At 41.8% G+C, this 25,139-nt stretch overlaps 1 protein-coding gene across 1 annotated transcript in view; it reads right to left on the bottom strand.

The window, feature by feature from the left end:
- Positions 1-6,920: 6,920 nt before the first annotated feature.
- slc43a1b (solute carrier family 43 member 1b) overlaps positions 6,921-25,139 on the bottom strand; it is a 20,352-nt gene continuing 2,133 nt past the window's right edge. The window contains exons 4-15 of the mRNA XM_005465367.4: positions 24,463-24,518; positions 24,162-24,238; positions 20,437-20,529; positions 19,917-20,050; positions 17,425-17,567; positions 16,053-16,199; positions 15,486-15,521; positions 12,929-13,061; positions 10,898-11,027; positions 10,742-10,815; positions 9,991-10,114; positions 6,921-9,896 (exon numbers count right to left, since the gene is read on the bottom strand). Coding sequence (XP_005465424.1) covers positions 9,675-9,896; positions 9,991-10,114; positions 10,742-10,815; positions 10,898-11,027; positions 12,929-13,061; positions 15,486-15,521; positions 16,053-16,199; positions 17,425-17,567; positions 19,917-20,050; positions 20,437-20,529; positions 24,162-24,238; positions 24,463-24,518 — 1,369 coding nt within the window. The 3' untranslated portion in view covers positions 6,921-9,674. The remainder of the gene's footprint in view (positions 9,897-9,990; positions 10,115-10,741; positions 10,816-10,897; positions 11,028-12,928; positions 13,062-15,485; positions 15,522-16,052; positions 16,200-17,424; positions 17,568-19,916; positions 20,051-20,436; positions 20,530-24,161; positions 24,239-24,462; positions 24,519-25,139) is intronic.

The raw sequence follows: 25,139 nt of genomic DNA, 5'->3' as shown, positions 1-25,139 counted from the left end.
AAGAAGGTGTGGAAAGTTTTAAATTATATAATGGGTAGAGATCTTGCTCCGGTGGTGCCTCACATCTACACGGGTGGTACGTTTATAAGTAAAGCTAAGGACATAGCCAATTATTTTGTGAATTACTACAGCAATAAAATAACAAATTTAAAATCTAATATGAGCAGAGGCGATCCCACCTTATCACGTCGTCTTATACAGGATGTTATCATGAATAATAAGCAATGCCAATTTAAGTTTGAGGCAGTGAGATGGTAGAGCGCTTATTGATATCCCTTCCTGACGATACATCCTCTGGCTCTGATAACACAGACAGTAAACTGCTCAAAGTTGCAGCCAAGTTTGTGTCCCTTCCTATATGTCACATATTTAATAGATCTTTGGCATGCAGCTTATTTCCATTGCAGTGGAAAGAATCAAAAATAATTCCCATTCCTAAAAACAAGAATGACGTTTTTAATGGTGTCAATAGCAGACTATTAGTCTACTCCCCGTTCTAAGTAAAATTATGGAGGATTGTCTATGAACAAATTCAACATTACCTAACAGAAAATCAGTTACTCACTCAGTTTCAACATGCTTACAAACCTGGTTATTCCACCAGTTCAGCTCTTATTCACATGACAGATAACTGGTATAAATATCTAGATAATGGGAATTTGGCCGGGGTGGTATTTTTGGACTTTAGTGCTGCATTTGATTTGATAAATCATGATCTTTTGATAGATAAACTAAAATGTTATAGATTTTCACCAGCTGCTTTGTGCTGGATGGAAAGTTCTTTGTCTGGAAGAAGGCAAAAGGTTTATTATAATGGTTATTTCTCGGAGGGCTGTGAAATGAACTGTGGTCTACCCCAAGGCAGCTGCCTCGGTCCACTTCTCTATTCAGTCTTCACGAACGATCTGCTGTACGTCCTGGATAAATCCCATCTTGTAATGTACGCTGATGATTCCACCATGTTTTATTCAGCCAGTAGCTACTCTGAATTGACCAGTGTATTACAACAAGATTTGCTGAATGTGTTTGACTGGATAAGTAAAAACAACATGATTTTAAACGTGTCTAAATCAAACTCCATGTTAATAGGATGTAGAGTACGCTTAGTCAACAGCCCACAACTAAATCTTTCCATAGCTGGATCGGTATTTGAACAGGTCACCCAGATTAAACTACTTGGTGTTACCATAAACCACCACCTTTCATGGTCTCAGCACATCAACTCTGTTATTAAGAAAATGGGACAGGGCATAGCTATAGCTAGGAAATGCTCCTTTTATATTACTTCTTCAATTATGAAAGGTGTCATTAATGCACTAGTATTATCTCATCTAGAGTACTGCTCAATCATTTGGTCAGCAGCTAATAAGACAGATCTGAACAGACTTCAGTTAGTCCAAAACAGGGCAGCCAGATTAGTGTTAAGGTGTTCATATTATACAAACATCGATAAAATGCACGATAAACTTTCTAAATTATACTATGGCTTACTTGTATTTTTAAAGAAAGCAATACTGGTAAACACACCACACTTTTTGGAAAATTGGCTTCTATTCATACTTTTAAAAATCACCTAAAAGCCTATTTAGGCAGTTTTTACTTTATTTGTAAATATTGTAAGAGGGTAATGTCACTTTTAATGGAAATTGTGTATTTTGTTTGAGTGTTTCATATATTTTTTTATATTAACATGTTTATATTTTCAGAATTGTAAAGCTTTATTGTGGATGTAAGAGCCAAATTATGTGGATATTTTGCATCCAATTCATTGTGTAACATTTTATTCGATGGTATTTGATGGTTTGGGCCCCAGGAAGACTAGCAACCACTGTTGTGGAAGCTAATGGGGTTCCTCATAAATAAACAAATAAACAAACACCTCAACCCAGTATCAGCTGGGATATTGCTTTAACAGAAACACAACTGTTTGATATAACATTTTCAGGGACCTTTATTTATTCATATAATTCTACAACAAATCAAAGCAGCATTGCAGTCAAGCTAGAAACTGCACACAAATGTAAAACAATGTACACCCTCCTATGAAGAAAAATATTTACAGGCAGTAAGCCTTTAAACAAAGGCTCTATGTTCATCACTAAGGAAATGATAAGTGAAAGTAAGCAGCAGGCCTTAATCACAACTGCTGAACAATGTCATAATAACACACAACAGGTGGATACAATAGGCTGGCTACACCATAACTACAACATTCTCACTGTCTACAATGTCATATTAAATATAGACTATGCCATATGAAGGTATTTGTGGGTGTTGTGTATTCGATTGGCTTATACAGCATGTATGCTGCCTAAAATAAAGACACTTTCGAGAGTTTAGTCTAAGGCCCTAACACTCGCTGAAGCATGTCTCACATACACAAATATACATACGTACTTAACACATCTTATCTTTGCAGTGTTATCACATTTTCTGTTCACACTGTACGAGCTCTCTACACTTTGCCAGACATGACACTGTGCTCTCCTGTCCTACTGGCTCTACTAGTTTCAAGTAATTCATGAAATCATTACTAGCTATATTTCAACTTATACGCTCTAATATCTGTGCTGTTGTGTTCTGAGTGTTGTTTACTATATTTTCCACTGTATTTAAATCCTGTCACATTTGTCTGTGCCTGCACAGAATAAACATTAAAGAAGGAGAGAATGAGAAAAGGAGGAGGAGCTCTTGCTGATGTTTTACTTACAGCTAAACCAAATCGTAAAATACTATTTATGGCACTGGCTTCTGATTATTAGCATTTTGTCATATGTGGCTGTAGCTCAGGTGGTATAGCAGGTAACCTACTGATCCAAAACTTGGTGGTTTGATCCCAGTCTGCATGCCAAATATCTTTGGGCAAGATACCATTTACCATCATCAGTTCAATTTCTGTAACAAATTTTCCCAAATATGGGGTAAATAAAGAAAAAAGCCACATCTTTTTATCATCTTATGAATCCTTCATTTGAGAATGAAGCTGCTTTGTTAGCCTAAGACAGGGGTAGGCAACTCCAGGCCTTGAGTGCTTAGAAAGGCTAACATGAAAAGAGTATTCTTAAGACGCGATTACTGAACAAGGTAATCAAACTGCACGGCGTCATCGACACTAGTAACAAACAGACCCCTCTTAAAAGTGAGTCCTTTGGAAGCTAGGGAAGAGGAAACAAGGCTTTGACGTTCAACAAGTGTGGGTCATGTCATTTAAGAGTCCTGCAGGTTTTAGATATCACCCTGGGTCAACACACCTAAATTAAATGATTAGTTATCATTAGTTCATATTCATTTTCACGCCTCTGGAGAACTACAAGACATGCTGAGGAGATCATTTAGCAATTTGAATCTGCTGTGTTGGATCAAGCACACATCGAAAACCTGCAGCACAGCGGCACTCGAGGCCTGGAGGTGCCTACCCCTGGCCTAAGAGATCAGAGAGAGAGACTCTCTGGGTTTGCCCGAGCTGGAGACAAAGAATCATTCAAGTACCTTAACTTTGCATTACTATCGAACAATCACTGTAAATAAACGCACTGAACGCATCTTGAGTCCTCAGATCTCCTTAGTTATGACAGAATGATTTAGCCAAATCCCGACCCAGACCTGAATTCGCTGCTCCCCTGTCCTCCAAAAAGCCGAGCTGGATATACACAGGGATCTGCTCCACCATGTCTCTGGCCAACAAGATGCCAGTCTTCAGAAGATATCAGAATGTTGAGGTAAGTCTGTTTCCACTGCCATATCACCAGCACGATCTGCTTCCCTGGTTTGAATAACCCCAAGTTCTGGTGGAGTTTGCCCGGAGCACTTCCTGAAAGGTGTGACAGAAGTTGGCCAGGTGTGTCTCTCTCCATTTGAGAGACACAGAATGATCAGAGAAGGTGAGTTTTTTGAAACATGTCCACGGCAGTTAAAAGACAACATCTCACAGGAAAGGTGGGCAAGTTAAATAAAGATTCCCTGCGAAGATTATTGTTGCCAGATAAACTTGTTTCCCAGTCTATTTCACATTCTGTCCAAGCCTTAATTAATTCTGTAGCAGAACAGAATTTTCTTGACTAGAACCATCTCGCCAAACTCAACATTCCCCTGGAAGAATTAACAAAACTTCTTCAAGTTTCACTGTTGGACTGGACATGTCTCCTGGAAATCATCTCTCTCTATAAATCCAGTGCCCACTCAGAACAGATCCAAGTATACTTTTGCAGTGCTAGTGTTAGGATACCCTTGGCTGAGCGAACACATCCCTCACAGTTAAAAACAAATATCCATCGCCTCTGTTATCATCAGCATTTGAACTGTTGTAGCAACTCACAATCTTTTCAAAACTTGATTTATATGATGCAAATCACTTGGTGTGAATCAGAGAAGGAGACATATAGGCCCCGTAATGGGCCACCTCTTTTTGTGCCCTCTTGTGTCCATTCCCAGGTCATCCACTGAGCTCATACCTCCGAGTTTGCATATCATCCCAGTGAGAATCTAATTCTCGATAAAAGACCCATCCGTCCATCCGTCCGTCCGTCCGTCTGTCCATCCGTCCATCTTCTTCTGCTTATCTGGGGCCGGGTCGCGGGGGCAGCAGCCCATGCAGAGAAGGTCAGACTTCCCTCTCCTCAGCCACCTCCTCCAGCTTATCCGGGGAAAGACCAAGGTGTTCCAAGGCCAGCTGACAGATATAATGTCTCCAGCATGTCCTGGACCTGCCCCGGGGCCTCCTCCCAGTGGGATATGCCTGGAACACCTCACCCAGGAGGCAAACAGGAGGCAGATGCCCGAACCACTTACACTGTCTCCTTTTGATGTGAAGGAGCATCACCTCTACTCTGAGCCCCTCCTGGATGGCCTAACTCCTCTCCCTAGGCCAGCCACCCTTCAAGCCCAGTTCCGCCGCTTGTATCTGAGATCTCGTTCTTTCAGTCACTGCCCACAGCTCGTAACCATAGGTGAGGGTAGGGACGTAGATGGACCCTAAATGCTCTTTAATATCTTGATAAAAGATAACAAAGAGTACATTGCTGCCTGTATAGTGTGTGCTCAGAACAAATCTTCCAGTTCTCCTCCAGTCCGTTTGCTCCACCCACTTCCAACTCCAGGAAGTCCTTGGTCCCACATTGAAGTGTGTTTTCTCACTGGCTTGCCTTGCTCTGGTAACACAGTAATCCTCACTATTGTTGAACATTTTTCAAAAGCTGCACACTTTGTTGCTCTCCCTAAACTTGCTTCAGCTCCTGGTGGACCATGTGTTTATGGAATTTGACTGGACATAGTTTCAATCCAGGGTCCTCAATTTACAGCACTTGTCTGAAAGAATTCTGACCATCCTTGGTGCCTTGGTGAGTCTTTCTTCTTCTGGTTTCCATTCACAGAATTACATCACTTCCCTTAATCAGTCCACCTGGAGCATGCAACTCACCTGGATGGAGTATGCACACACCACTATGATATCATCAGCCCCTGGTCTCTTTCAGTTTGAAGCATTCCTTGGGTATCAACCTCCACTGTTTCCAGCAATGCCAAATCATCTCCGCTGGTGTCAGCGGATCTGGAAGGCAGCTCGGGCAGCACTGGACCAAGGATCGAAATAATGGTCTGCCAGACCACCGTCGTGTTAAACTCCAAGTTACATGCCGTGACAAAAGGTTTGGTTATTAACAAAGCACATTCCTCTAAGTAAGGAAAAAAACCCCATCTCCAAACAGTCTGTCAGCTCAAAATATGAGAATCAATAACATTTTCCATGTATCTCAGATCAAACCCACTCACTGTTGGTCCAGCCTACCCAGTGAGCTAGCCTTTACAGGCCAGGAGATTATGAATGTTCAACATGGTGATGTTCCCCTCTGTCTGTGTGAGTGTGTGTTTGCATTATTCACACCTTCTGTTGTAGGGTCTGGTCCTCCGGTTTCCCTTCCTTTAGTCCAGCATACCTGTGTTAATTAACTTACCTGTTGACAATCCCGTGATAGGCCTGGCTGCTGTTTAGGGAGAAGGCAGACCTTCATTTGACACTGAATCGTCAAGCAGGAAACAGTCAGTTTTGTTGGCTCCTCTATGCACCTCTATGTTCTCGTCTGCTTAGGATTCCTGGATCTCCTCCTGGTGTCAGTTACTGACAGAGAGAAAAGATTTTCCTGTGGAAAGAGACTCTTTGCCTGAGCTGGTGTCGAGGAATCCTCTGACTACTTCCTATTCACTTTGCATTATGGCATTTATTAACATTTTTAACATTCACTGTAAATAAATGCACTGAACTTAACCTCCTGAGTTCACCTCTTTAGTCCTACACATCTCCTCAGTTATGACAGATGCACATATTGATTATTGTTTCTTTTGATTCCTGTTTATTTGGTAATGGTAAATGGACTGATTCTTATATAGCGCTTTTCTACACTCCCAGAGTACTCAAAGTGCTCTATACAACATGCCACATTCACCCATTCACAGCAACTCATACAAGCACTTCCTTCTATACTTAAGTGCAATCTAACCAACATTCATACACATTCACACTCCGATGGATGCATCGGAGGGCAACTTGGGGTTAGTATCTTGACCAAGGATACTTGGGCATGCAGACTGGGGAAGCCAAGGATCGAACCACCAACCTTCCAGTCAGTGGCTGATCTGCTCTACAACTGGCTGGGTGTTCTGATGGTGGTGGGGATCCTGACTGAGCACAGAAACAAATAAACTTAGTCCTCCTTTTCTTTTTCCTCCTAAGAAACACTGGCCTGAACAGAGTAATCTGTTATAAATATCCTCAAACTGGGATAAAGTACAGCAAAAACAAACCACCAACAATGGGAAAGCCAATCTGACCGGAAAAGCACAGTACAGTCCTAATTCCCAAGGTTTTAAATACTAGTGTGCTTGTGTCTTTTAAAATGTCAGCAATAAATCACATGTATACAATGTAACAAGGTACAACAGTTAACAGTTTATTTCTCCCCACAACCTTTATCTTTGCAGCAGGAAATCATAATACCAACTGGGTTGAAAATTATTCTCAGGATATAGTTAGGATAAGTTTTTGTGGCATGCTGAGTATTACAATAACAGTTTATGATAATAGAGCAATTAACCGTGGTAAATTGTTGAAGATCACACACCTGCTGCTGTTTACATGGATGGAAGTTCACATTCAGTTATTACATTTGCACTCAACAGCCTTCATGTTCCACAGAAATATACAACAAACTGGCAGCCAGTCGAGTCCCTTGGAGTTGTGCTCATTGACAAAGACTTATTCACTAATGGCAACGTGTTAGCAATCTGTCCGCATTTAAGGATTAGGCAGCATTTATTTCTCTGTGTGTGCGCGCATCCTGAAATTAGGAGAACTGGCGGTCATTAAGAATTTATCTGTCATAGAATAAAAACAGCAAATAAACCCAACGGCAAGTGTAACATCTTAACCTAACCTACGTCGAATATGAACTACGATGAGGAAACAAGGGGAAAGCAAATCCCCGTACCTGCTTCAGTTAACCAAACCGACATTACAGTTAGACTTGGTCCTTGGTACTAGGATTTCATGAAGTGAACATGCTGAAACAAAAATATTCAGGTTTCACACATTTCCAAACCTGTGTGTGCTTAAAGTAAAGAACATAAACTTCACTCATGTTTAAAAGGTAAGATGAAGCCATCCTAGTTACAAGCTGCAACCTGGCTGTCAGTGACAAGCTATTACTTTTATACCCACCGTGGGATAATTGTCAGTGATTCATGCACATTACTTACTCCTGCTGCTTTTATGTTAGAGCCAGCAGTAGCTACTTCAACATAAGGAAGTGCCGACTGATCAGTCCTCGATTCATTCAGGAAACATCAGCTAAGAGAACTATTTCTCCACTTCAAGCAAAAACTTGTCTATAAAAAATGACTTAATTATGCTGAAGATGATCTTCTAACAGCATGAAAGTTATTTTCATGAATTCTGTCTTCATAAAAATAAGACACTAACAAATGCATAGAAGAACCGAAGGAAGTTCTCCAAGCTGATGGAACAAAGGAACTGCCAAGTCCCCAAGGTCTTAGCACCTGGTGAGTCCCCAAGGTCTTAGCACTTGGGGACTCACCAGGTTAGCCCTGTGCGTCGGCACAGGGCGAGGGTTGGCTTTGTGTGAAGAGCTTGTCCATTTAGATGTTACAGTAAAGATTCACCAGATTAGTCATCTGGCATGTGACATTTTGTAAATCATAATTGTTTCCAGCATGTAATGTTAGCACAGAAGTACTTCGGCCATGACTAACCTTAAGTGATGCAAGCCATAGCCTCAAATGTCTGTATTTTAAATATAACTAAAGCCCAGAGCACAGATATTTATGTCTTCAAAAATAATTTCTCTGGAATTTAATTAGACCCTGTTCTTTGCAGTGGTACTGACTTCCTCCAAAGCTTCCTAGCCTTAGGGGACAATGAAATGTGCATGCTCATGCTAAACCTGGCTAATGTTTCAAATAATGGGCTCAGCATATGCACAAGTAATCTCTGTAAGCCAAAAGCTTGGACTGCAGAATGCTCTAAACACTTTTCTTCTACAGTTTTTTCTACTCTCAAACCTGTATGATGTCACAGAGAGGGCAGATCCCTAATATGATCATCTCAATCATCTCAAGCACACATGTTTGGCTCTGAGCATGAAAGCACCACCCACCTGTGTGTACTCCAATCAGAAAAGTGCTATCAAGGAAAGCGAAAGGAAGTAAAGTGTGGAGTTATACTTATGTCAAAAATCATGCGTGGGAGGGGGAACCCAACCTTAATCACCAGGAAATAATTTCCTTTCATGGGCACAGGTACTCACTGACACCGATGAAATTATATTTTTTGTGCATAAGTTCAGCAGTCTGCGTGCAGAGAGTCAGCAGCCACACACACAAAGACGCCATCATGCCTGCGAATGCTGCAGTAAATTCACGCTCTCGGAAGTTGAAACTAAATTCTGCTCACTCAAATCATCCCGACTAAAAGTTTGGAGGGCGGGACCTCAGAGGAACAGGTGCTCTAAAGTGATTGGTCACAGGATCTGTAATGGACAGGTGCAGTTTACTGTGTCAAACCAAGTTACACAGTGGCAGGATCAGACGTTTATAATTCTGAAAATGAAGTTTGTTGACTACAACTCAACAGTTATTTTTCCACAATAAACTCATAATATTACCATTAACATAAATGATTTTCTCAGGATCATAACAATATTGTCCATAATTGTCCTCAGTTACCAGCAAATAAGTGACTTTAAACCCATTTTAAACAACTAGTATATTTAAACAAACCAAACAAGCTCATAACTTGTGTAACAAGCATATTACATGTGCATGCTTGCTTTAATTTCTACACTTGCATTGCTCTGTAAACACAAGCCCACTGACCACAGTCACAGTTTAAACTACAGCTGGAAATGTTCTAATAAAACTGCTGCATGTGGTGAACAGGATGAAAGGATACAGGATGTTTCCCACATATTTCCAGGGTCATATGGGATTGAAGCTCCTCTGAACACACGGTTCGTCACAGCCAACTCCTATTCTCACTCACGGAGCAATACAGGCTGTTATTTTTTAAAATATGTTTTCTTTGGTTTGTGAGTGTTATCATTTTCATAATCAAGTTTGATTTATGCCCTCAAAAATGAGCAAACTATTTACTAAGTTAATCATTCACCTTAAACACCATTTGGTATGAGTTCATTAGCTGCATCCCCATTGGCTAGGGTCTTAGCAGTTCCACCCAATGACTGGGTTAGAGCAATATTTTCAGTCTTCGATTGGCCGGCAGCTGTCCTATCGTGTTCTGCCTTTGCCCTGATCAGGTTTCTCCGGTGATAGAACAGGTAGCCTGGCAACAGGAAGCCAGCAAGGGAGAAGATGAGAAGGCCCAGATTGATCTGTGGTAAGGAGACAGTGTCAGTACGTGTTTGAAACCAAAGCTCTTCCAAAACCTGTTGGTGAAAAACTCCTCTCAGTGTGCACGTGTCCTACCCAGTAAGGATTTCCACTGAGGGGTCCCACCATCAATATGAACAGTGGTTGTTGAAGCAAGGCAAATGCAGCACTGATCATTGACTGCATACCTGTCAGTGTCCCAAAGTGGTTGGCTGGATATCTAGAAAGAGAGGTAGACGAGCTTTTTTTTATCTTGTTCATTCGTATTCCTTCATTCTTAAATTACTGTTAAAGTACACCAAACCCAACCCAAGGGACTCTCATGTAACTTTGTATTACACAGAGAGCTCAGAGCCCATGAACTCTGGCTGACTCTGGCCCTTTTCACTATCATACGGTCATGTATTTATCCGTTTTTTTATATTGCTTTTGAGTTTCAGGGTTGGGGGATGGTTACAGCCTATCTCAACCATAAACCCTGGAAAGTTTTGGCATTTTAAGTATGTTTTGATGGAAAAACATTTGTCTTTTACTTAAGTAAAGAATCCCCATACTTGTCACAGCATTTGGTGATGCAGTTTAACAATATAAAACGAAGTTCAGGTGCCAGTGTGGTCATTTTCCATGTAGCTGTATGGTCTATACGAGGGCACAGGGCTGCACGTAAGGGCAGCCCTGTGGCTGAAAATCAAGGGCTGAAAATCAATATTTTTATATTTCAAATCTAAAACTCTGATTTCTTTGCCCATGCCTTCCTTACAGGTTTCTAACTGTAAGCAAAATCTCTCACATTACATATGTTAATATATAAATACTGTAGCTTTATTAAAGCCCTGTTGTTACCCACACAGCAGCATAGAGACCTCCACAGCAGGAGTGAACAAATCCTCTTACTATTGTGTGCAGAATGAATGACACCATCTATTAGAGAAGCAAAGTCAGATGTTAAAAGTGATACTCGAATGTGTCAGTGAGAACTTCTGAAGCTCAGTATTTTGCTAACCTGTAAGGGCAAGTTGTCTATGAGGGATGTAATGCCAAAGGTGACCAACAGGAGGTTGGTGAAGATGAAAGCTCTCATGGCATTGGTGAGTTTCTGGATCTTTCTGTTTGTCTTTGAGGCATTCAGTTGGCTGGGAAGGACAAAGTTCAAACGTCAAAAGAGGCTCATGGCTACACAAAAAGTTAGAATGTGGTGAAATAAAGATGGAGAGGTACACTGTGATGTTAGTGACAGCACCAGGCTTCTCCTCTTTTATATAGCAATCCAGGAAGTTCAACTTAGAGCTAACATTAAACTCATCCTATGTACTAAACACCGGCGTTTGTGTCTGTCTGTCTGTAGTACAGGGTGGGCCATTTATATGGATACACGGTAATAACATGGGAATGATTGGTGATATTAAAGTCCTGTTTGTGGCACATTAGTATATGTGAGGGGGCAAACTCCTCAAGATGGGTGGTGACCATGGTGGCCATTTAGAAGTTGGCCATCTTGGATACAACTTTTGTTTTTTCAATAGGAAGAGGGCCATGTGACACATCAAACTTATTGGTAATGTCACAAGAAAAACAATGGTGTGCTTGGTTTCAACGTAACTTTATTCTTTCATGAGTTATTTACAAGTTTCTCCTTGTTCACAGCCATTGACATGTCGAAGAGGTTAACACGTGAGGAGCGGATCGAAATCGTGTTGATATCTGGTGAACGCAGTAACCGGGTCATTGCAGCAGATTTCAATGCAAGACACCCTACGAGACCACCCATCTCCCATGCTACAGTTAGCAAACTGCTTGCTAAGTTTCATGAAACTGGTTCAGTGTTGGATTTGCCAAAATGTGGACGCAAGAAAACTGTCACTAATGAAGAAACATCAGTGGCTGTCCTCGCTTCATTCAGCAAGAGCCCACAGCGTAGCACTCGCCGCATGTCACTGGAGAGTGGCATTAGTCGAACATCCCTTCGGCGGATATTAGCTACTCACAAATGGCACCCTTACAAACTCCAGCTACTGCAGCATCTCAACGAGGATGACCCAGATCGGCGCACAGAATTTGCAGAATGGGCAAAACAAAAATTGGAACAGGACCCTCAGTTCACGCAGAAGATTTTGTTCAGTGATGAGGCAAACTTTTATGTGAATGGTGAAGTTAACAAACAAAACCACCGCTATTGGTCTGACACTAACCCACATTGGATGGATCCCTCCAAGACTGTTGGAACAACAAAAGTGATGGTTTGGTGTGGTATATGGGGTACAACGATAGTGGGTCCATTCTTCGTCAATGGAAACCTCAAGGCCACTAGATATTTGAAATTGCTACATGATGATGTGTTTCCCTCTTTATGCACTGAAGCTGGCACGTTCCCTGAGTTTTTCCAGCAAGATGGTGCACCACCACATTATGGGTGCCAGGTCCGAGCATTCCTAGATGAACAGTTTCCTGGAAGGTGGATTGGTCATCGTGGGCCAGTTGAATGGCCCCCAAGGTCTCCCGATCTGACCCCCTTAGACTTTTATCTTTGGGGTCATCTGAAGGCAATTGTCTATGGTGTGAAGATACGAGATGTGCAGCACCTGAAACTACGGATACTGGATGCCTGTGCTGGCATTTCTCCTGCAGTGTTGCTATCAGTGTGTAAAGAGTGGGAGAAGAGGGTTGCATTGACAATCCAACACAATGGGCAGCACATTGAACACATTTTATAAGTGGTCAGAAACTTGTAAATAACTCATGAAAGAATAAAGTTACGTTGAAACCAAGCACACCATTGTTTTTCTTGTGACATTACCAATAAGTTTGATGTATCACATGGCCCTCTTCCTATTGAAAAAACAAAAGTTGTATCCAAGATGGCCGACTTCTAAATGGCCACCATGGTCACCACCCATCTTGAGGAGTTTGCCCCCTCACATATGCTAATGTGCCACAAACAGGACTTTAATATCACCAACCATTCCCATGTTATTACGGTGTATCCATATAAATGGCCCACCCTGTATATATATCTTATCCTGAACACTTTTCATACCAATTGTCTGTTTGGGTGTTTGGACTTTCCTCTTCACAGTCCTTCATCCTCCAGTCCATGATGTAGCCAATCAACGGACAGGTCAGTAGACACAGCAGCTGCATCGTACCGAAGATAGATGAGTAAAATCCAACTGGAGAGGACATTTATAGAGAGGGAGAGTCAATAAAAAAGTGATTTACATGGATAATGTCATTTGCTCCCATGGCTAAACACAACTTGAACCTTCACAATAAAAACCATCAACGTTAACATTAAGTGTTTGGCACAAGCCATATCTCTGGGCTGTATTACTTTTCTATACCACTAGTATCACAGCTTTTATTCCAGTCTAACAAACGCTGTGGGCTGAGAGGATGTCATCCTGCAATATCTTTAAATGTTGCAGACTCTTTCATTGACTGGACAGGGCCTGGAATTGGAATTTTTCATGCTTGCGACCTAGACAGGTAACCGGGATGTCAGCTTCCCACATGTCCGATTACATGCCTGTGCATTTCATGCATTTCCAACACGTGGACATGCTATGTGCCACATGCTAACACTAGGAGGGAAAACACAGCTCACTGAAGTAAACTGCAGGTGGACTACCACAAAAAGTTTGTAACTACAGGGAGTGCAGAATTATTAGGCAAGTTGTATTTTTGAGGAATAATTTTATTATTGAACAACAACCATGTTCTCAATGAACCCAAAAACCTCAGTAATATCAAAGCTGAATGTTTTTGGAAGTAGTTTTTAGTTTGTTTTTAGTTTTAGCTATTTTAGGGGGATATCTGTGTGTGCAGGTGACTATTACTGTGCATAATTATTAGGCAACTTAACAAAAAACAAATATATACCCATTTCAATGATTTATTTTTACCAGTGAAACCAATATAACATCTCCACATTCACAAATATACATTTCTGACATTCAAAAACAAAACAAAAACAAATCAGCGACCAATATAGCCACCTTTCTTTGCAAGGACACTCAAAAGCCTGCCATCCATGGATCCTGTCAGTGTTTTGATCTGTTCACCATCAACATTGCGTGCAGCAGCAACCACAGCCTCCCAGACACTGTTCAGAGAGGTGTACTGTTTTCCCTCCTTGTAAATCTCACATTTGATGATGGACCACAGGTTCTCAATGGGGTTCAGATCAGGTGAACAAGGAGGCCATGTCATTAGTTTTTCTTCTTTTATACCCTTTCTTGCCAGCCACGCTGTGGAGTACTTGGACGCGTGTGATGGAGCATTGTCCTGCATGAAAATCATGTTTTTCTTGAAGGATGCAGACTTCTTCCTGTACCACTGCTTGAAGAAGGTGTCTTCCAGAAACTGGCAGTAGGACTGGGAGTTGAGCTTGACTCCATCCTCAACCCGAAAAGGCCCCACAAGCTCATCTTTGATGATACCAGCCCAAACCAGTACTCCACCTCCACCTTGCTGGCGTCTGAGTGGGACTGGAGCTCTCTGCCCTTTACCAATCCAGCCACGGGCCCATCCATCTGGCCCATCAAGACTCACTCTCATTTCATCAGTCCATAAAACCTTAGAAAAATCAGTCTTGAGATATTTCTTGGCCCAGTCTTGACGTTTCAGCTTGTGTGTCTTGTTCAGTGGTGGTCGTCTTTCAGCCTTTCTTACCTTGGCCATGTCTCTGAGTATTGCACACCTTGTGCTTTTGGGCAATCCAGTGATGTTGCAGCTCTGAAATATGGCCAAACTGGTGGCAAGTGGCATCTTGGCAGCTGCACGCTTGACTTTTCTCAGTTCATGGGCAGTTATTTTGCGCCTTGGTTTTTCCACACGCTTCTTGCGACCCTGTTGACTATTTTGAATGAAACGCTTGATTGTTCGATGATCACGCTTCAGAAGCTTTACAATTTTAAGACTGCTGCATCCCTCTGCAAGATATCTCACTATTTTTGACTTTTCTGAGCCTGTCAAGTCCTTCTTTTGACCCATTTTGCCAAAGGAAAGGAAGTTGCCTAATAATTATGCACACCTGATATAGGGTGTTGATGTCATTAGACCACACCCCTTCTCATTACAGAGATGCACATCACCTAATATGCTTAATTGGTAGTAGGCTTTCGAGCCTATACAGCTTGGAGTAAGACAACATGCATGAAGAGGATGATGTGGACAAAATACTCATTTGCCTAATAATTCTGGACTCCCTGTAGACACCACACACTTAAATCACCAGCTGAGCATGGACATTTTAACGAAGCTAGGAAAGACAAACTGGCTAAAACCAACAAGAGCTCAGAGCCGATCAAAGCAGGTATTGGCTTTTTACAAAACAGTTGGAATTTTGAATTGGCCATGAAAATTGCATTTGGTTCATCTCTAGAAAGTTAATCACAAAAGTTCCCATGAAATCTGTTTAACTCAGTGTTAAAGGTGCCTTTTTGAAGTTGTTTGAAATTGTAAGTCTACATGTTCCTTTCATAGAGCAAGCAATCTGAATCTGAAGCCAGGACCCAAACAGGTCTTGGTCCTGGGTCGAGTCTCAGTGGACAGCAGTCATGTGTGTGCACCATTAGAACTGTTTTGGTTTATACCTTGTTTTTCTGCCTCCTTCTGTAGCTCTTCAGAGCCTGAAAGAGACAGCAGCAGGTCAGGGATTACCAGAGATGGTTTAACACTAATTATTCTCATTAGCAGCGCACTCACTTTGGCCCTACCAACAAGTAACAAATTTAAAAAAAATTGAACCCATGTTCCCTTTGATTTGATGATTTGGGTCCACATGTGCACCTTAAAAGGAAACTCATTGCAAATCTGAGTGATTGCCTTTATCCTATGGTGAAACTATGGTAAAGTAGTCTTTTCCAGATTTCCTGCATTCATGTGGTGAGAGGTTTTACTAAATGGTTTGATGAGAATAAAAATGATGTGAATTCTGTGCCATAACCTTAACTCTCACCCAGCAGAACACTAAAAACTTGTTATAGAGTTTTTTTTTAAACCACATAAGGAATACCAAAACTGTTCTGGCTTCTTGTGTTTAGAAACATCCTGTGGGTTTTTCCTTTTTCAATATAATGATTTTGGAAATGGTTCTGTTTAATGAAAAACACTATGGAGCATTTAGATTTCAAAAATGTAAAATGGACCATTATTCTTACGGTTGGGGTCGCCATGGGTGACTAGGAACTCCATCATCTTATTCATAGCACCCATGAAGAAGATGAGCCTCAGTTGTGTCATCGCCATGGTAATAAGACTCCACAGGAATATGGGAGAACACACAGAATTACAGAGCGGCACAGAAGCTGAAGAAGGAGACAAAGAGAGAAAATGTATGAATGTACATTTAGCCTTTGGTTCAGCAGATACAGCCCTAGGAGCCATGTAGGTTCCAGCCAGTTGGAAAGTTTACCAAAACTCTTTCAGTTCACTGAGAGTTCAGGTCCATTGCAGATTCTCGCACAGTTCATTTTTCTGTTCATTGTAGTTTACAGTGCACAAAAGTCTTTAAAGACTAGAAAACCTCAGAGGTTCATGCTGATGTCTAACATACACAAAAGGCAGTATCCCATTCTACCAGCAGCTGACCTGGGAGTCACTTTGCAACACTCCCACAGACATAATAAAGACCACTAATGACACTCTCTTATCCCACACTGAAAGAAACCATCTGACTGTAGGAAAAGTGTTTAAAGGAGGACACAGCGGAAGTGGGGCAGCTATGGTTCGGAAGGTAGAGTAGGTCATCTACCAAATCTGAAGTTTGGTGATTGACTTCCCGACTCTTCCATTCTGCATGTCCCAGTATTCTTGAGCAAAATACTGAAACCTGAGTTGCCCCAATGCATCCACTGGGGTGTGTATCCAAATGCTAGACAAAGTACTTTTCCTTTATTAGTCTATTAGAATTATACTGATGACATAAAAACTATAAAATAACCCATGTAAATTTATACAGCACCATCCATCTCTCCATGCATCCATCCATCCATGCATCCATCCATCCATCCATCCATCCATCCATCCATCCATCCATCCGTACTTTTCCAAGTTCAAGTTGGGAGGGCAGCAGTCTAAGCAGAAAAGCCCAGACCCCCCAGACTGGACCAGTCTCCCCTCATTGTGAACAAGACCCAGATGGTGTTTTTCTGGACTTAAATCAATTTAATCTGGACTCGGGGCAACACTTAACCGTCATCAAAGGTAAGGGAGCAATTATCCCTCCCCTGAAATACAACTAGTGCTCATCCAAAACCAACTGAGTTGGGTATTAGTTCAAGAGAAGGCAGGCAATCAGACAGTGTACTTTATTATTCTGCTTCTTGGTCAAATAGACCTCACACAGAACAGAGGTGGGTACAAATCCATACGATTTATATCCACTAACATTCAACCAGACAGAATGGCTGCAGAGTGCTGTGGCAGCCATGCTGGTTGAGTGATGCCTTGATTTTTTTGAGAGTAAAATCACTGAGAGTGTTGGCAGCAAGCTCAACTTAACCAGTAAACCTAAAGCCAAAAAACAAATACCTTGGGCTGTGCTGTGGGGGTCTGTGTGCTCAGGTACTGTCTGTTTGGATCCCACTGTGTCTTCCATTGCAGTCATGTGGGTGATATTCCTGTCCCCAGTCAGGCTGTCCTCTGTTACAACCCCACTTATCTTCACCCTTTTACTGTTAAGAGGAAAAAAAAAAACACAATGTAATGGGAAAAGTCATAATGTGCAATTCCCACTATCTCAAAGATGTTTTAAGCTGAAGACTTTTGGAAACACTCATAAAAAGTGCCCGAAATCACAGATCACTTTACTGAATCTGTCAGAACACATGAGAAAGGTTTATCATTAAAAATCTCGTGACAGCTGACTCTTTCAATTTGACATGAGTGGGTCAGATAACAGGTAAGGCCATGAAGTCACATCATGAGGAGTGATTCCCTAAAACTTGTCAATATTTAAATCAGTCTGAAGGCAGTGATTTATACAGTGGCTTGCAAAAGTATTCGGCCCCCTTGAACTTTCCCACATTTTGTCACATTACAGCCACAAACATGAATCAATTTAATTGGAATTCCAGGTGAAAGACCAATACAAAGTGGTGTACACGTGAGAAGTGGAACGAAAATCATACATGATTCCAAACATTTTTTACAAATAAATAACTGCAAAGTGGGGTGTGCGTAATTATTCAGCCCCCTTTGGTCTGAGTGCAGCCAGTTGCCCATAGACATTGCCTGATGAGTGCTAATGACTAAATAGAGTGCACCTGTGTGTAATCTAATGTCAGTACAAATACAGCTGCTCTGTGACGGCCTCAGAGGTTGTCTAAGAGAATATTGGGAGCAACAACACCATGAAGTCCAAAGAACACAGCAGACAGGTCAGGGATAAAGTTACTGAGAAATTTAAAGCAGGCTTAGGCTACAAAAAGATTTCCCAAGCCTTGAACATCCCACAGAGCACTGTTCAAGCCATCATTCAGAAATGGAAGGAGTATGGCACAACTGTAAACCTACCAAGACAAGGCCGTCCACCTAAACTCACAGGCCGAACAAGGAGAGCGCTGATCAGAAATGCAGCCAAGAGGCCCATGGTGACTCTGGACGAGCTGCAGAGATCTACAGCTCAGGTGGGGGAATCTGTCCATAGGACAACTATTAGTCGTGCACTGCACAAAGTTGGCCTTTATGGAAGAGTGGCAAGAAGAAAGCCATTGTTAACAGGAAACCATAAGAAGTCCCGTTTGCAGTTTGCCACAAGCCATGTGGGGGACACAGCAAACATGTGGAAGAAGGTGCTCTGGTCAGATGAGACCAAAATGGAACTTTTTGGCCAAAATGCAAAACGCTATGTGTGGCGGAAAACTAACACTGCACATCACTCTGAACACACCATCCCCACTGTCACATATGGTGGTGGCAGCATCATGCTCTGGGGGTGCTTCTCTTCAGCAGGGACAGGGAAGCTGGTCAGAGTTGATGGGAAGATGGATGGAGCCAAATACAGGGCAATCTTGGAAGAAAACCTCTTGGAGTCTGCAAAAGACTTGAGACTGGGGCGGAGGTTCACCTTCCAGCAGGACAACGACCCTAAACATAAAGCCAGGGCAACAATGGAACGGTTTAAAACAAAATATATCCATGTGTTAGAATGGCCCAGTCAAAGTCCAGATCTAAATCCAATCGAGAATCTGTGGCAAGATCTGAAAACTGCTGTTCACAAACGCTGTCCATCTAATCTGACTGAGCTGGAGCTGTTTTGCAAAGAAGAATGGGCAAGGATTTCAGTCTGTAGATGTGCAAAGCTGGTAGAGACATACCCTAAAAGACTGGCAGCTGGAACTGCAGCAAAAGGTGGTTCTACAAAGTATTGACTCAGGGGGCTGAATAATTACGCACACCCCACTTTGCAGTTATTTATTTGTAAAAAATGTTTGGAATCATGTATGATTTTCGTTCCACTTCTCACGTGTACACCACTTTGTATTGGTCTTTCACCTGGAATTCCAATAACATTGATTCATGTTTGTGGCTGTAATGTGACAAAATGTGGAAAAGTTCAAGGGGGCCGAATACTTTTGCAAGCCACTGTAGCCTCCTCTCTAGCATTCGAACAGATGGAAAGCCTAACCAACTGCAATGACAAGGCACCTCTCAGTGCCGCACTCTGATCAGTCTGTGCAGAGCTGTCCTAGGTGTTGTTGTCACTCTTCTGTTCTCTGTGTTTTGTTCATGTCTCTTTCCATTGTGAGGGTTTGTCGACTCTCGGCACTCTTTGTTCTGTATCCATCCTGCAGTCAGGTTTTTGTGTCTTCCCTGGAGAAATTGCAAAATCTCTCAGGGAGAATGGAATCACCCTAAACTGGTACCTCTGTGGGAATCCAAGGAGCTAGAGTTCAAATATGATCACTACACTCTGTAGGAGTGACCATACTGATCACAACTGTCTCATCATCAGACTTTTGTTCTACTTTTAAACGTCTGACAGTTTCCAGTGTTAATCTGTCTATTCTGTTAAAACTGACATGTATCTGATGTCTTCGGGTGCAGGGAAAGATTCAATGGGCCAGTTCAGGAAGCAGTTTAGGATCACAGTGCAGGCCATTCCAGTCCAGACCCACATGATGACCCGGAAAGAGACGCCAAGGTCATATATTACCTGGAGAGGAGGAGGAAGAGTAGGACACAGAGAAGCATGAGGGAAGAGATTTAAGGGTTGAGGTGAATAAAGGAAAGGTAAAAAGTGTGCATGATGCTGCAAACTTGACCTTTAGTTATTGTTAATGTGAAATCTCACTGCAGTATCCTCCCTTTTATTTCTCCCCAGTGTTGTGTCTTGTTTATTCTTCTTCCTGTTCTTTTACTCCCGTTTCCTGTCCACTGTCCTCTCTGTCATCAGCTTTTTGGTCATTCTGCCCCCTTTGCTTTCTTTCATGTTTCCTACAGTTTACAACCCTTCTACTACAGTTTAACAAGCAATATCTTTTAGCTTTCAGCTAAGATTTTCCACCATTCAACAAGGTGTGTGAGTGTATGTGTCTGTACCTTGACACCAGGGAAGGTGACAGCTGAAGAAGCATAGGAGCCAATCATCAGGGAGAGGATGGTTGATCGAAAGTTCCCAAACATGTTCGGCAGCTAGATGAGAGAGAGAAACGATCGTTCTGTCACATGGCTGTACGAAGCTTTGCAAACACTCAGACCAACACTCCGAGTTTCTGTCCAAGGACAAAACCTTCAGAGCTTTCAACATTTTCTCTACAGTTATACATTTTAATAAGTAACCAGCAGGTGGCGCTCTTAAAAGCTTTGTACAAACACAGTGTGCTAGAGGACACACTGTGAGGACATCTAACACAGATGTTTAGTTATGGGAAAAAAAGTGTGTGTGTGTGTGTGTGTGTGTGTGTGTGTGTCAGAAGGTGTTCACTCTAACTATAGACACACGTGGAATGCTGCTGCCTCATGAATGTGGCTCAGTTACACTACAGGCTTTAATACTCAGCTGAAAGTTTGCACTTACATCAGTTTCACATATTTGGAGAATTACTTAATTAGATTTAATACATCATTCGTCTTAATTTATTTAAACATTACTTATGTAGCCACCAAGTGGGTACATTGTAACTCTATAGTTAAATTCATTCATTAAGTAAACAACAAATTAGTGTAAGGGTCAGAGAGTGGAGGGACACATGAAGTGTAAATGTGAAAATATTTTTTCTCTACAGGAAGATCTTCAGTGGGTGGTTTAGGTGTAAACTGTAAAGCTGTATAAGACAGAGCCACTGTGACAGCATGAACTGCACTGTAATATGGTTTCAAATGTTGTTTTGAAGCATTGGAAAGCTGGTGTCAAATCCACACAGCAGATCATAATTCTAGTCATGACTGCATTTACTCAGAGTTCACTCTGTCTATAACTCTGAGGTTTGGTGTGAGTTTGGATCCAGCCAAAGTTGATCCTTTTGGTTTTCACTGACTAACATCATCTTATTTTAACAAACTGCACAGTGCATGTCAGGAGAGACTTTGAATCTGCCATTAATCAACATGTCCTGTGTTAAGTTACTATATTAACTATGACAGTATGAAGAGGAAGCGTCTCTGTTTTATCTCAAAGGCTCTGCTCATGTCATTTCCTGTGGATCAGTGCTGTCCTGCTCTGATCATTACACTTGTACTGTTATAGCAGCAGTGGTCATAAGCAGCTGCTGCTGTGTTACATATTTGTGTCACAGATATGAATAACACACCTTCATTCAAAGAAGAGCAGAATATATTTGACTTGTTGATGTTTGAGCTGCACTTGTGTGCTGCCTGGTGTTCACTGACCATCACTTCTGGAGATGTTTCTGAGCCCACTCAGTGATTTAACGACACCATCGTGCCTGTTCTTAATGCACACACGCCCATCAGTTCCAGGTTCGAGCACAGAGCTTTCTCCACATTCTCAGAATCATTTGACGTTACGTACGGTTTACGATGACACGGTCTTCACAGTTTCACACTGACAAACATTATTCTGAAATACCTGAACAATATCTAGATGCAGGGTTATCTATGTATTTTGTAGATGTGTGAACCCCTCCCATCCTCACTTCTGAGAAACTGTTACTGACCTGTGTCAGTTAACCTGACGAGTCACTGTGTCGTCCTCTAACTGTTTCTTTTTAGTATCATTTACCTTTCTGGCCTTTTGTTGGCCTCATTAATCAAAATAAACCATTATTTTAAATCTAATGGTACAATGTCTCAGTTTAAACATTTAATATCATTTTTATGTTATACTGTGGAAACAAAATATGGCTTTATGAGAGTTACAAACCCTTGCATTCTGTTTTTATCTACGCTGTGTCTTCTTCTTTTTTCTTCTTTTTTTTGAATTGGGGTTGTAACTATGGTGTCATAAGTGTTCACGCTGAAGGTGTCATGAGAAACACTCTTTGTTTACATAAATTAACTGAAATGAAACCTATAATGTCAGAGAATTCAGTTACAGTGTGCAACAGGCCGTCTGTTTCTTTGTTTGTACATTGCCCTCATTCGCCCCAGTGTAAATATCACTGCGTTTTATTTGTCTGTCTACAGCCTCAGGTTCAGCTAATGTCATGCCTTCCCAGAGTAATGTTTCCATGTTGTCGTAGGTTTGCCTCCACCCTTGGCTCTCCATTCTTATCAGTCCTCCCCTCTTTTCCATCGCTGTCCTGCCTCTGTGCACACACAAACTTAAAAAGTTCCAACCACAAATATGAAAAAACGAGCTGCACATGCAGATCACGTCCATAGAATGACACCAATGAGTTTTTTGTGTCAATTTAATATGTAAATTACATGTAAAATGAATCATATATATATATAGATATATATATATATCTATATATATATATGCAAAAAAAGGTCATTGTTGTTTCACAGCAACATGCTGAAGCCACTCTGGATCTTGGCCGGCTGCAGTGAGCTGGTTTCTCAAATTTCTACTGAATATTCTGTTTTACATAAACTAACACACACTTGGTTTCATGTCTGATTTATTCCTTTTCTATTCTAGCTGAGCACTCAAAGTGTTTTACTGCAAGCCACCCAACACGTTACTCCATGTCACCTGGTGCTGTTTCTAACTGTTTCTAACTAGCTCACATCATCATTGGATTTGTGGTCAGTGTTTTGGCCGAGGACACTTTGACATGTGGACGCTGGAAGAGCTGGGAACCATTTAATGTACGGCAGCTTTATCAAAGTTAAATAAGTGTTACTGGCTATATATATATCAGGTACTTATGTAAGAGCTTATCAACAAGATAACACAGAAACCCACCCACACAAACACACACACACAAAATTGTGTCTCAATAACTTCAGTCAGCATTACCTTTGGAGCATTCATGTAGACACTGTTTTTAACCCTAACATATCTACTTGTTGCCCCACCCTGACCTGAACCCTTAACTAACCATACACACACCTACACACACCCACTCAGGCTCATGTTATTTTAGGTCTGCAGGAGAGAGACCAACAGAGTGAGGGCCAAGAGACGGAGACAGAAAATAGGGCTGACAGGGGCGTGGGAGGGTGTGTTGAGCACCCAGCTTTGTGATTGGTTGAAGGACTGCTGCAGAATTTAGAACAAGTTTTTGAAAACACACACAGACACAGACACACACACACAACTCTCCAAGCATGTTTTGCATCTGACGGTGTGGACAGGTGGTTGGAGTTTGGACCTGGGGCAGATGGAAAAGTAGGGATATGGGGCAGTCTGATGCCCAGCAGTGTATATATTGCATCATACTGCTGTGAAGTCGCAGGCTCAAGAGAACTTTTTGCAAGTCTCTGCTTCCCATCACTGATGAGTGAACTTGTTATAACTGACTTTAACTCGATTGACCCCTCGTGATAAATGTTTCTGGTGCCTCCATTCTGGCTGCAAAACACAGAATATGCCATTTACCATAGACTTCTGCAGTCACAGCTATCGCCATCTGGTGGTCATAAGATAGAATGCAGATGTAATGCTTCATCTGGCTTTATGTTTATGTTCCAAATCTGTGAAATCAGCAGCTGTGCGTTCACACTCATCTCTCTCTTTACCACAGACACCAGTACAGCGACTGATGATTCTCCTCCCAGAGGTTTAAAATGCCAGAAATTAGTGTGTGTGTCTGTGTGTGTGTTTGTTTGTGTGTGTGTGTGTCTGTCTGTGTGTGTGTGTGTGTGTATGTATGTGTGTGTGTGTGTGTGTGTGTGTGTGTGAGTGGAAATCATACTGTGAGTGAAGTGAAGGTCAGGCAGATTCCTCCAAAACCATTCAAGGAGACAGCCAAGAAGATGAGGCCAGACAGGACTGATGGACCAAATGAGAAATACCTTCAGCTGTGATGAAACAAAGTGTCACTTCCTGTCTACTTTCCCTGACCAGAGGTGTAAACATGTGGCATTGTCATATCATAATGAAGAGGGAGGGTGAAATAGCAAAAGTAACTCCAAAACTACAAATATGTCTCTGCTAGAATTTGCCTTTGAATCCAAGCCTGTGTGTGTTGACTGAGAGTTGATGTGTTGCCTCACCTTCAGGGTTGTAGGCAGCAGCAGCTATTATGGCACAGGAGGCTGTGAAACATGAACTGAAATATATAAAGACACAGAAGTCTGATTACCTCATATTTCACTCTGTTTGACACTAAATCAGGCATCCCTGCCAAGCTGCTCAGCCCAACAGATAAACTCACATGTGGAGCTGCCAAACCTTTTCACTTAGAACACGAACTAAAGTTTAAAGTGTCTCTGATTGGTTCATTTAGCATGAATAAACCACCCAATCTGTTCTTTAACGCAGTTCTAACAACTCAGTTACAATTTTCACAAAGGCACGTCAGATCAGAAAAAGACTGAAAAGAGGAGCATACACAGAGCTCTTCTTTCAGCTGGATCATCTGCCTCCATTTCACCCCATCTTTACTGCATCCATGAACCTTCTCTGAGGTCGTCCTCTTGTCTTCCTGCAGCTTCATCTTCAATGTCCTCTGTTCAGTACATCTACTGTCCAACCTGTGCACATCTTTAGACCATCCAAGTCTCACCTCTCTAACATCATAGTCTATGGAGACTCCTGTCTGACATCATTTTGTTAACCTGTCCATAATCCCAGCTTCACCTGGAGCCCACATGTCACTCCTACAGCACACCTCGTAAATGACATATCCTTCACTGCCTTCATATCCTTATTAACTGCGGTACTAAAAGAT

The sequence above is a fragment of the Oreochromis niloticus genome, linkage group LG6 (assembly GCF_001858045.2).
Source record: "Oreochromis niloticus isolate F11D_XX linkage group LG6, O_niloticus_UMD_NMBU, whole genome shotgun sequence".
Classification (NCBI taxonomy): Eukaryota; Metazoa; Chordata; class Actinopteri; order Cichliformes; family Cichlidae; genus Oreochromis; species Oreochromis niloticus.
Note: the sequence above shows the minus strand (reverse complement) of the source record. Positions and strands in the feature narration are given on the sequence as shown.